Here is a 12,899-nt window from a genome sequence, read left to right as displayed (position 1 = left end):
GTAATATCTATCACAATTTAAAATATGCAAATCTTATGACTTAAAATTCCATGTATTAGAATCTGTCCAAGAGAAACCCTTGAACATCTTTTGAAGGGAGTGCCCTCAGGCTGTAAATTTCTTTGGTGCTTCAAAATCAACCAAACAAAATTTCAATAAACTTGCATGCCTATCAGTTGGAGTGTATAACTAAATAAATCATGGAGTACAGTTAAACAATTTCTAAAAAATGAGATAGGGAAATTTTCCAGTAATGGCAATGGAACTAACTGATTGTGTGAACCCTCCCAAAGTTACCAATGATAAGATCCGGACAAAATATTTTTTAAAATCTATCTTTAAATGCTTGAAAACATCCAAAAGGAGAAAGAAACCACTGGAAATGGAATGGAGCTCGGTGTTGGTATACTCTTCTGTATTATTTGAATTTGGACCAAGTGCAGAATAATTTTAAAAACTGCATTTATTTAGATTTCAATCTGGTTTACATATCTAAAAATAAAACTTTTAAAAATCCAATTTTAATCCCTACATATCTTTTAGATTAAGTTAGGCATGTTTTCACTCTCAGAATTAAAAGCCCATCTATCATTTTCTAGTAGATTGCCTTGCTCTATTGGGGTTAAATACTTATTGATTCATTCAATTTCAGCAAATATTTTATGAGTGTCTAATATGTGTCAGACCTTCTTCTAGATGCTGGGGTACGCTAGTTAGCAAGACAAACAAGATTTCTGCTCACCTGGAGTTTATAATGCAATGACCTAGCTTATTTAACAGAGACTTCTAAGCAGAAAGTATATACTCACCTAAAGGTATTATCTGAGAGAAGAAGAAAAACAATGAGGAAAAGGATAAGCAGAAATTCTATTCCTATGCATATATTAAAATCCTAAAATATTAGAATTTAAGGGACTCTTACCGATGTTCGATTTTTTTACATGAGCATTTTTCTAAATATAATGCATTCTTTTTTATTAATTCTTAGGATACTTCAAAGCTGTAACCTTCCAATTTTTCAGTCACTTGGAATGTCAGTGGATTATAGAAGTTTAGTTTAATTCAGAATTTTTGCTTGGATTTGTCTTTTTTTTTTTGTTTGCAGGAACTTGTGGGAAAAATATGTCAACTCTTACATAAATATGACAGATATAGATTGTGAAATGGACTTTATTTGGCTTTCTTTTGAATTCCTTGATAGTTCTGTAACCAGTAGGCAGTGTGATATCATTGTTATTTTTATACTATGGGCAAATTTTTTAGAGCAGGAGAGTTAGAAATTTTCTTGATATATAAATAATCCTTATTATCCAGAATGTTCTTTATTAAACCTCCTGTTTTATTATTAAACCTTCTGTTTTATTTATTAACTTTCTATTGAAACATTCAAACAATCCTAGTAAAATATCTCTAACTCGGCAGGAAAACGAAGTCAAATAAGTTTCAACAGTATCAAATATTTCTTAAAGTACACTTTTCCCAAGAACTTTTCTCTAAATCAGAAAATTGCTTATCCCTTCTCTTCTCCTTTGTCCTACTAAACCCTATGCATGGTAGAAATATGCTGTTTTTCTGTACTGTGTATTTCTTTTCTTACATCTATTATATTTAGATGATATTTATGGATGTTTGGCCTGTATTTTCATTAAGAACTGGAATTTTTTACTATTTTATATATTTTTTAAATCACTCTGATCAAATTTTGTTGTTTTTCCAATAACTGAATACTGACATCAATTATTGTAATGATTATCATCTCACCTTAGACAATAACCCAGAAATACTGACTACATTGTCTCTGAGTTTAAAGCACTATTTGATTTTCTAAATCATCATCTGAAAAGATTTCTCTAGTAGGCTTCAGCGGCATAATATTCTTAATCCCTCAACTAAGTGTATTTTTTTCTATTTCTCTCTCTCTCAAAAAAAAAAATCAACAGCTTGATCAAGTCATACGCCAAAGAAGCCTGTCCAGTTTGGAACTGTTCCTCTCCTGTGCTCAGAAACAGTTAAGTGCTTTGATAGCTACGGAACCAGTTGACATTGAATAAAGAGAACATGACAAGCTAACCCACACTGGCAATGGATAAATCATTAGACCTCTAAAATACATGCTGTGAATTATAAGGATGCTTTTGTTTTCTTTTCACACCTTAGAGAATTGATTTCCACTTCAAGGATAAACCAAAACAATATTTAGAACTATCGAGAAATCTAATGTGCAATTTATTTTCTTTTGTTTTCTCCTTTACATTTACCATTATTTTAGTAGTAGTTGTAGTTATAGTAGTAGCAGCAGCAACAGAAAGTATGATGTGACCCAAAAGCTATTGAAAATTGCCACATTACCAAAAGTTAATTAAGTAAACTTTATAGCCTCCAGTGGCCTATTATATTGTATTCGGCAAAAGTAAATCTCTTTACTTGTTGCTTCCCAGTGACTCTTGGTAAGATTCTAGAATGTAATCATATTTTTTTTTGATTTTGAAGATAAAAACAGCATGGATTTCGACATCTCATTCTGATAATACCAAACTTCTTTTCTGTAGTGGGATCTATTTTCATTGGTAAAAATAGAAAACACTAAAGATTATTTTATTAATTCATCTTTGATCTGATGTACCACTTAAAGTGGTATGTATGTGATATATGCTTATTTCCTATTTCTGTTCTTCAAAGTCACTATGAATCAATAAAGCCATTTTTTAAATGAATCATACCATGAACTTAATCTCTGGAAAAAGAATATAACAACAATTTATACAAATTGAGGTTCAAATATAAGAGATGAAATTCTTGTGCTGCAAAATGTACTTAATTTATGAGCAGTGTTCTTCAGTGGGAAATCATGAGTTTTTTTAACATCACAACTAAATGTCATTAAAATGTATGCAAACGTTTTGTCTGGTTTTCTGAAATGCTTCTACTTTCATGGGCTTTGTACTTTTCTGGGATTTCTGAGTGTAATAAAAAGAGCTCCAAAAACTTATTTGGTTATTATTATTTCTTTTTTTATCCTTTCTTTTTAAATTAATTCTTCTTTTAAAAAAAGTTCCCGACCTTATATTTTCATGAAAGATGATGTTTTTAACATATACCTCTCCCTAAGTAGTTACAATACCATTTACTAAGAATCTTTAAATGTAAATAACTAGTTTTCTCTTACAAATTTAAATAAGAAATTAAAGCAAGCAGGCCACTGAATTGAAATGCAGCTTAGTATAAAAAGGGGAGAGGGTTACTTAAGGAACGAGCCAATAACACAATGTTATGGTCATATTTAAAATCACTGATTCTGTCATCAAATTTAAAATGATATTTTACAAGTTACTCAGATATGATTTATGTGAAAATGAAGCATAGAAGGTCACAAACTAAGGTCCAGAAAGAGTGTATCTATCAAGAGAATATAATAGTCTATACCTCTCTTTCTCCCCTACCACAGAAAGATTCTTCTTCCATTTAGGGTTCCAACTTTACTGTTGACATAAACTAATAATTGTCTGAAGTAATTTCAAACAAATTGACAGCAGTCTATGAGTATTTGCAGAACACCTACCACGTGTGATGATAAACTCTTGGATTGCTGTGGTGCTTTTTTCCCCACAGAGCTGCCCTTGAAGATAACAGAATAATCATCTGGGCTTAGAATTCATTATTTGAATACAATAATCATTCCAAACTAAATTAGCTAATATGTTTCAGTGCTCTTCAAATAATAGATTTCCACATGCAGGACTGTATTCTGTTTTTGCTCTGGTTATCAGAAGGACAGTGACCATTTCTGGTAGTATTCACTGAGAGACTTAGATGATTATGTATTGTGCTGTGACCAAAGGTAAGAATTTTTCCCTGAAATGTGAGCCAGAAGTCTCAAAGAAGTAGTCAAATGTTTTGTATCTAAAACTTTCTTTGCCTATTGTATGATTTCCTTAACTCTTTTTATATAACATTTCATACCTTTATGTTTAGGTGAATAAGGCACCATCTTGAAAGGCTGACAGTAAGAGAGACATTAGATTTTTTGAATGACAAAGCCATTACCAAACAGTGATGCCGTTTTTAGTAGCATACTTGAGCATGCATTCATAGAAAAGTTCTTTCCCCCACCAAAAAAATGAGTATCTGCTTTGTGCAATTTTTAAATCTATCTGGGATCCAGTGTTGAAAAAGTCCCAGAGAAAAAGCTATTGTAAAGATCTGGCCCCAACTGGACTTCCTGTCATATAGTGAGACACTTCAGCTACATTCCCTAGGGAGACAGACATGAACACAACCTCTGAGGTCAGAAGTCTCCTGATCCCTGTCTTTCCTGAGTTGTGGATTCTTCTGATATGCCAGCACCACTTACTTTTTTCCCTTAAGCTAGCCAGAGCCAGTTTCTGTTACGTGCAACCAAAAAAATATTAACCAAGGCAATCCAGCACAGAGCCCAGTTCATAATCCCTGGATACTCGGAACTTGCAAGTTCTTCATTTCCTGCGCCATACTAATCCACATCCAGAATGGAAACACTCTGATTTATTTTAAGGAATGTTAAAAATATAACTGAACCAAAGCCCCTATTGTCTAACAAAGCCAAGTAAATCACAGATACCTAAAACTATGAACAAACAGTGCCTATTTAGAAGTTTTCTGTCACTCAAAATCTGGAGTAGAGGCTTAAACTCAGCTTCGCTAAATGCTGATTCATGTTCCAATTCAAAGGAATCTTGCTCAAGATGGCTTTGAAATCAAAACCAGGACAATGTCCTTATGATTGGTGGCATACCACACTGAGTCAGGTATCTATAATTATCACTTTTTTAAAAATCTGACAAACAGTGGAATCAGGGAATGCTATCTATGCTTTAAATAACAATAAAAACAAAAGCATTATTCACTGAATTGAAAAAGCTAGTCTGAATAATCCTGAATAAGAAAAAAATAAAAAGCCATATGTAAGAACCTAGAAAACATTTATAAAACTCCAAGAGAAAAGAGTTGGATCAAAACATTGAGCCCCTAGTCTTCTGTTTACATGTCAGTTAAACTCTCTACTGTGTTTCCAGAGTCCACTAAAGAAGCAGAGCACCAACTGTTCTGAACCCACAGGCCATTTACTGGCAGACGGAAACAATGTATGAGAACTCACAGCTGTGATCACCAGAATTTTTTTTTAAGCTGCCATAATGCAGGGGCTACTTGGGCTTCAATCATTGGTGTATACAAATAGAGAAGAAAAACAGTGGTAGATTTTTCTTTGCTCTCATCTAGTTTTCTGTTTCCTTTTTTCCTAAAATATCCACTCAACAAGTTGATATCCTTTATATTCCACTTCCCCCGACCCGAGGCATTACATTCTGGACTTTTTCAATGGAGTACTTATAGAATTAAATAATACTTTGTGATAATTGTCTTTTATAATTAATAACATGTTCTTATTTGTTTATATCTATCTCCTGAAGGAAGAGCCCACTTCTGTTTTGTTTATTGTATCCTGAAGGCATTCCATGGTGCCTAGCCCATGGTGTAGACTTAATACATAAACATGAGTTCATAAATAATTGAATTAACTAATCGTTGCACTTGTAATATAATAAATCAACAGCAAGCTGATAGATTCTGACTATTAACTTAAAGGACGAGCTTGAACTGCTGTGTTTCTAGATGAGGTCCTATAACAACTCATTTAAACAGTATTCTCAGAAAAGAACTCTCATACTCTCATAAAACAGTAACCAGCCTTCTATGAATCAACAGAACTTCTGAACACTCAAATGAATTCTGCATTTCCAAATGCTAATAGAATGACTAAATCACTAAATCATAGCTACTAGAATGCTACTAAATTGATAGAAGTGTGCTATCCTAATTTAGAAGATCCTCTAAGAGTACAAGTATGGAATAACATATAGAAAATTATATGCAAAATAATTTCTTGTGGTGCCAAGAGATGACTGGCCATAAGAGTGAGAAACAGTCTCCCGTTAAGTGAGCTGTAGGGTATTCGACTTACTGGTCCTGCTTCATCAAGTTTTAGTTACAAAAAGGAAGGATGAGGAAAGTTTGGAGAAGAGATTGCATGCATAGGGTTTTGTGATTAAGAGTAGAAGATTCAGAGGACACAGTAGGAGTTGTGGGTGAGGAGAGGGTTGGTGCTTGGGAGTGAGTCAGGTCAGAGAACACCCAGAGTAAGGTATGTGAGAGTCCTAGTGATAAAGGATGCCAAAAAAAGCTGATTGTCTTTTTAAATGCACCTCTACCTCTGACTTCCAATTGTGATTTAAACTGGTCTTGTATTTTTCTTTCTTTTTTTTAATATACACAGAAATCAAGAAACGCTCATTCAAAAGGTAGGAAAACTTGACTCAGTCCTGGCATACATTCATTGCTCAGAAGTCTGGGAGCTGATTTAAAAAGGAAAAAAAGCCACAGCATATACAAACTACTGATTGCAACATAGCTCTGATACTGAAACAGATATGGAAAATTCCTGGTGGCAACATATTTAGGTAGTGAATTTTGAGCTCTTGCTCCTTTGTGTAGGTATTTTCTGAAAATATTAATAACTGCTGGACACCATGGAAAGCACTTCCCTTCATAAAACATTTTTTCTGTAACATTCTTCATCTTTCTTTTGTCTGCTTTCCATAACTGCCAAAACTGTGTTTAAAATATAAAATTTTAAACAGTGATTCAATTAGTAAAAATTTTAGTTATTGTCTCAGTGAACTATTTATTCTTTAAAATTCATTCTATGTTATAATGCAAACCACAATGTTTTTATGTTCATGGCTTTTTAGATAGGTAAAGATAACCAACATATTTTTCTAGTAATTTCCTCTTTTTTCTCATAAAGCAAGGAAAAGGCTTTTATACTTTGTAGCAAATCAAAACTGGCATTTTGGTAGTAGTTATGTAAAATAAGGTAAAATAGGTAGAAATATCAAATCAGATTCTTTTTTAGAAAACTCTGGTCTGTAGTTTCCAAGCAATCCAGATAAATAACCAACTACGGTTATTGAAGAGTAAGATGTATTTACTTTTATATGAATGCAATTCTTTCAACGTGTCACAGTGATTCTACCTAATATAAACCCTTTTTTATGCTGACAGTTTCCCACATGAAGAATTCTTGTGTTCAGAAATGTGTTTTATCTCTGTTCCTTAGAATCTTAGATGCATATTCTCATGCATATTAAGTAGTCTACAAAGGAAGCCTAAAATTCTGTATATCTAATAATGCAATTATATAGACCTTAACCTTAAATGTGACAGAGCTGGTATCTTCATTTTCTTATTCTCTCTTTCTATGTGATTTCACCTGATTCCATGATTTTATATACTCTGTATGCTAAAGACCACCAAATTTGTATCTCTCTTCGTCAGTCCAGAGTCCTATATTCAGCTGCCTACTTAGTATTTCCACTTAGATGTGGTACTTAACATATCGAAAACAGTACTCTTCCTTGTCACCCCACCTCTGCCACCCAGAGATTTTCTGTCTTTTTGAGTATTCCCCAGCTCAGTGAATGTCCGTATCATCTCTTCATTTCTTTTTTCACTCGCTCTCTGCTTCAAATTCAAGCCTGTCAGTTGTACTGCAAGATTTGTCCTGAATCCATCTACTTTTTTCCATTTCTTGTCCCTACTACCTCCCTAATCAAAGCTTTTATCACCTCGTGCCTAGACTTTTGAGATAGTCTCCCAAGTAAACCCTTGCTTCCATTCTTTCTTCTAAATAATCAGTTCTCCACATTACAACTAATGATCTCCTAAGACCTAAATTTATGAAACAACTAATGTCTCTGGGAAAATGCATTCATAATTTCACTTTAGATGCTAAGAACATATACAATGTGGTAGGGATAAATTCAAGTTATCAATGGTGGTTTCTGTCATTAGGGCGAGATACTAACAGAACAAGTGCAGATGGTAAAAGTACAACTAGGTTGAAGAAAAGGAGAAAGTTGGTAAATGAATGGCTAAGAGACCTGCAAATCTCCAGCGGGTGTGTATATAAATTTTTTTACCCCCTTTTCTTCTATGTGGCTTAAAGTTTGACCTGCCTGCTTGTCTTTTCTAGTACTTACTTTTCAAGCCAGAGTGCCACCTCTTCAAGGTTTACTGTGGAGCAGAATCCAACATCATAAATATCCACAGTCTCTTAGACAATCCTTTCAAGATTGATTAGGAATTTTATTTATGATGGTGGAAAAAGTGGAGGTAAAAAATGTACCCCATTTTTCTCCCTTAGCCATTGAACTAATGGTGAATTTTTTCATACAGAAATATATATACTGCAAAAGAATATGCAGCTTCAGGCTATTCTGGGCATTTTCTGACTGAATGAGAAAGTAAATAGAGCTAGGTACAGGTAATGAAGGAATAGCACTAGCTTGGGGCAAGAAGGGCCAATATTTTCTTAGCTTTCATTAGCCACTGTCTAGCGACGAGAAACAGGAGCTTCTCAGCCCTCATGAAAAGTTTATTCTCTCCTTGCCATGTGGCACCACCTGTCCTGCCATTACAGTGAATGCTGACAAATAACAAGATGTGAAACATAAATAAGACGGGGGTGGGCTTGTGAGGGAGGGAAAATAGCAAAATTCGAGCAGTTCAAAACAGGAGCAGTAGGAAAGAAGGCCATCTCATTGTCTGCCTGGCTTAGGTGACAGTTCCAGCCTATCCTTTTCTGAATAGCTGTTTAATTATTATATATTCAGTTGACTAAGAGAAATACTTGAGAGGTAGAATGTGTCAGATAACCCTTGGGCAATAAGCTTGCTTCAACGAGCTAGATTACTGTCAGGTGGCCATTGGAACACGGGAACCACATGGACCATGAGGTCGGAGCAATTCCATTCCCATGAAATAATTTTACACCAAAACAAGGATTAGGAAGAAAGATATGAAATGGTCTTTAGTCTTACATTTTGTGCTATAAGTATTTCTGCATCTTTCTTTCTCTTAAAGAATAAGAGAAAATAAGAGGAGGCCTATATCTAAGTATGCTCAGTGAGAAATAAAAATTATAATTGGATACTTTTACTGTCAATCATTTAGCAGTACTTACTGATAGAACTTTCAGAGATAATGGAAACTTTCTATATATACATTGTCTAATATGGTAGCCATTAGCTCTGTGTGGCTATTGAACACTTGAAATATGACTAGTGTGATGAAGAAACTAAACTTGTAATTTTATTCAATTTTAACTAATTTTAATTTAGATAGCCACGTTACTTGTAGCGTCTGTACTTGAGAGTGTGAAGTAAAAATTCCCTTGCAGGGGGAAAGAGGTGACCAGATAATTTCCTCTGATCTTTAACACAAATTTGTTTCCCCCTACCCTTCTTAGGATCAATGTGGGAGTAGGTACATCAAGGGTACAAATGCATGTGAAACACTTTAACGAAATGTATCTCACCAGCAGAAAGTACTGAGAAACCAGTTCTGTAGGTAGAATGCTAAATTTTAACATAAATAAAGAGTAAAAGAGACCTTATTGAAAAACCCTTCTGACTAATGTATGTCTCTTGAAGCTAGGCACATTTCTAACTTAGTGCCTTCAACAAGAAGGGATTTCTCTGATTTCTGGCCAAAATTATCCTAGAAGTCAGAAGCCCATCTTAAATTTGAAGAAATACTATGGATTTAGTGTTGGCTTGCTTTTGAGAGTTACCTAAAGAATCAATACAACTAATTTTTTAAATTAAACAGAAATTGACTAACTTCATTAATTCAAAATAATTCAAATTATTCATTATTCAGAAACTGAATAAGAATTCAGACATAAAATGGGTTTTTGATTAATGAAAAATGTCTAATTAGTTATGAGTCTTCGAAAATATTTTATTTATATCCCTCCTCCAATAATTGAATTTATTCTGAAGTCACTTTTCATTTAAAAAGTTTATGGAGCTTCTATTAAGTGTCATGCATGTGGTAGACATATTTCAGCTAGTTAATGCTTTTAGTGTTTTTGTTTGTTTGTTTGTTTGTTTGTTTGTTTTAGGAAGAAGCAACTAAGTCTTAGAGAGGTTCAGTAAATCACCTGGGATCACTGCTCTTAAGGTGTGAAGTTAGGTACCCAGTCCAGGTCCTCCTGATGCCAAAGCCCATGCTTTCCGGAAGAAGAGATCTTCCCCCTTTGCCAGCTACGTTCACCTATTTTTTTTTAACCTAGTCACTCATTCTGTTCAGATTTATTGTAGTATATCTCTCACCAAAAGATGCCAACGATCTTCCTTAGTACAAGCTCCAGGCATAGCCTCATGGCATCTAGGTTATACTGAGTGGTGCATCACCAAAGCCTGCACTAAACCTTGTGGTTTATTGGAGTATTAAAATTTATGCTGATCGAACAAATTTGTGGGAAAATCCTTTCTCTTCTGAGCTAAATTCCACTTAATTGCTATTGTTTACCTGATGGGAAAAGATTTATGTTTCACAGCTCAAGCAAATTAATACTACTTAAAACTGTGGCTTAACCTGAAATTATATTAGCTACATGTCAGGAAAACCTGACTAGACTATAAAGTCAAGACATCAACTACTACAATATTAGCTCATAAAATGTAAGAATAAAGCTTCTTCCAGAAGACTAATCTTCTCCCAAGCTTTAATCAATTCTTAAGGGAAATCATCAGTCCAAATCAATAACCTGCTGGTGTAATGAACATTATAAACTTACATTTTCAAAGAAGAAAGTGGAAATTGTTGAAGAAAGTAATTTAATTCTGTTCTAAATCTTAGTCATAGAGCACAAAACAGAGCCAAGAACCACTAGCTGCTTGTCTCAAATTTTACCTATTAATCGAAATTGATATAGCCCACCAGTGAGATTAATACCAGCAATTACATCACATATTAAGTAATTTGGAAATACATGATATTGTTCCCATTGCAAAACTTTACTAAGAGTAGATATGTATTCCTCCCTTTTATGATTTATCACAGAATATACAGGATGGAGCCAGACTGTCTGGATTCAAGTCTCGTGTCCTTTACCAGCTTAATATTTAACCTCTCCCATGCCTCAGTTTCCTCAGTTTTAGAAAGACAATAGAACTCACATCATAAGGTTATTAGAAGATTAATACACGATAAGCCATTAAAACAATGTCTGGCCCATAGTTAAGAGTTTATGTTCTGTATTCATAAAAACAAATTTCTGTTTACATCTTTAATTCAAATGTTTCATTATCATTATTTTTGTTAATATTTTTAATATTGATAAAATGTTAATTATCATTTAAAAATACTTTTTTATATTGATTCACTTGTTCTGATTAACAGTTTTTTCTTCTGTTAAACCCTGTCTTAATTTATTTGAAAAACATTTATGATCTGTGTTCTTTCATTCAGACATCCCATTAATTTCTAGGTAAGAAGCTTAGAATTTTGTAAAACATTTTCAGAGAGGGTGAATAATAATGCTTTACTGAATGATGTTCCCTTCCAGTGGCAGCAAATATTTTGAGAATTCTAAAATGCTATTTCCTTCAGCTGTTATCTAAAATTTGTTAAACGGTGAGCATATTTCACTGTTGTGATTGTCTCAGATATATTTACTTTCAACACTTCGTCCCTCAATCTCTTCCTCCTTCGCCTCCTCCTCCACCTCCTCCAGTCTGCTGCATGCCTGTCTGCTGTGAAGAGTGGTGACATACTAATCTGAACTAGACCACAGTCATATGAAGTCGGATGGAGGGCTTGGCCTTGTATCAAACCTAAAGCAGCGGGGAAGGGTGGAAACTGCTGTCTTGTAAATAGCGAGCCACCCAGAGAGTAAGCCCTGAAAACATGTAAATAACACTGTGTCCCATATGCTTTATTTCTCGATTGTGTCATGCTACCTTTGCCAGCTAGTTTAACTGAGTATGATTTGCAATGTTATTTTATTGAACATTTTTTGACAATTTGAGTACAGTTCTGAATGTAATATTAAATCCTCTTCTGGCTCAGCGTATTACAAAATTGCACGCTCTGTCTACATATCAAATCCTAGGTCTGGAGGGGAATTCAGACTTTACCTAGTCCAGCACATCCAGAAAGTATTGCATTTGAGCTCTCCCATAGCAGATGGTATTTCAAGTTATCCTAAATGACGTCCAAACAAGGTTAATTATATGATTAAAAACCTCTTTCACACAAAAATCAAAAGTAAGCTTGACTTTTATTTCTTAAAAATTCATACAATTTTTTCTTCTTGTTCAGGGATCTTTAGCCAACTCCAATGGCTAGACCAGAAAATTTAATCACACCTCTGTGACTGAGAAGGAAACTAAATATCATAAATTATGTTAACAATTTTGTTCTAAATTCTTGGTGTCAGCTTTATATGTCAAGTTTGGGACTGGTCAATTTTTAAATCCATCTGGGATCCAGTGTTGAAATAGTCCCAGAGAAAAAGCTATTGTAAAGAATTCTCAGAGAATCAACTCAATTCTAGCAATCCTTTTTATAGAGATTTGGGGATGACCAAAAACTATACTGGCACAATCTTCAAGCTTTGGCCTAGCATGAATTTATATTATAGTTACATTACATTATATTTTTCTAAGAATTCCCTATAAAAAATACATATGATCACAGGAAGGAAAAAATTCTTTAATCAAACTCCCAATTCAATCATTGGGATTGAATACCATTTATTTACTGACAATGAATATTTGCCTTAGAACAATTTATTTTAATCAGCTTTCCAGTGGGTCTTCTATCATCACAATTTCTACTATTAGAATTGTTTATTCAGCTACACATTGACAAGAAAAGATAGATTGTCTTAAAATATTAGACGCATTGCATTTAAAAGTTGTTTTAAAATAAATTCACATCGATTTTAAAGTTAGCTTTAGATTTTAAAAAATGTATTCAAACTATGGAATTCTCCTTAATCAACATCTAAGATC

The 12,899-nt window shown here is 33.8% G+C and overlaps 1 protein-coding gene across 10 annotated transcripts in view; it reads left to right on the top strand.

The window, feature by feature from the left end:
- Window positions 1-12,899, top strand: part of CCDC91 (coiled-coil domain containing 91) — a 354,495-nt gene that overhangs the window by 273,225 nt on the left and 68,371 nt on the right. For 7 of the 10 annotated variants that reach the window (XM_039882427.1, XM_039882423.1, XM_039882425.1 and 4 more), the window contains one exon: window positions 1,941-2,989. The exons of 2 other annotated variants lie outside the window; for them this stretch is intronic. In XM_039882427.1, coding sequence (XP_039738361.1) covers window positions 1,941-2,051 — 111 coding nt within the window. In that variant the 3' untranslated portion in view covers window positions 2,052-2,989. Of the gene's footprint in view, window positions 1-1,940; window positions 2,990-12,899 lie in introns of those variants that run through there. One more of the 10 variants, XM_039882428.1, reaches the window with a different exon arrangement.

This window comes from Pteropus medius, unplaced genomic scaffold (assembly GCF_902729225.1).
Source record: "Pteropus medius unplaced genomic scaffold, Ma_sr-lr_union100, whole genome shotgun sequence".
NCBI classification, from domain to species: domain Eukaryota; kingdom Metazoa; phylum Chordata; class Mammalia; order Chiroptera; family Pteropodidae; genus Pteropus; species Pteropus medius.
Note: the sequence above shows the minus strand (reverse complement) of the source record. Positions and strands in the feature narration are given on the sequence as shown.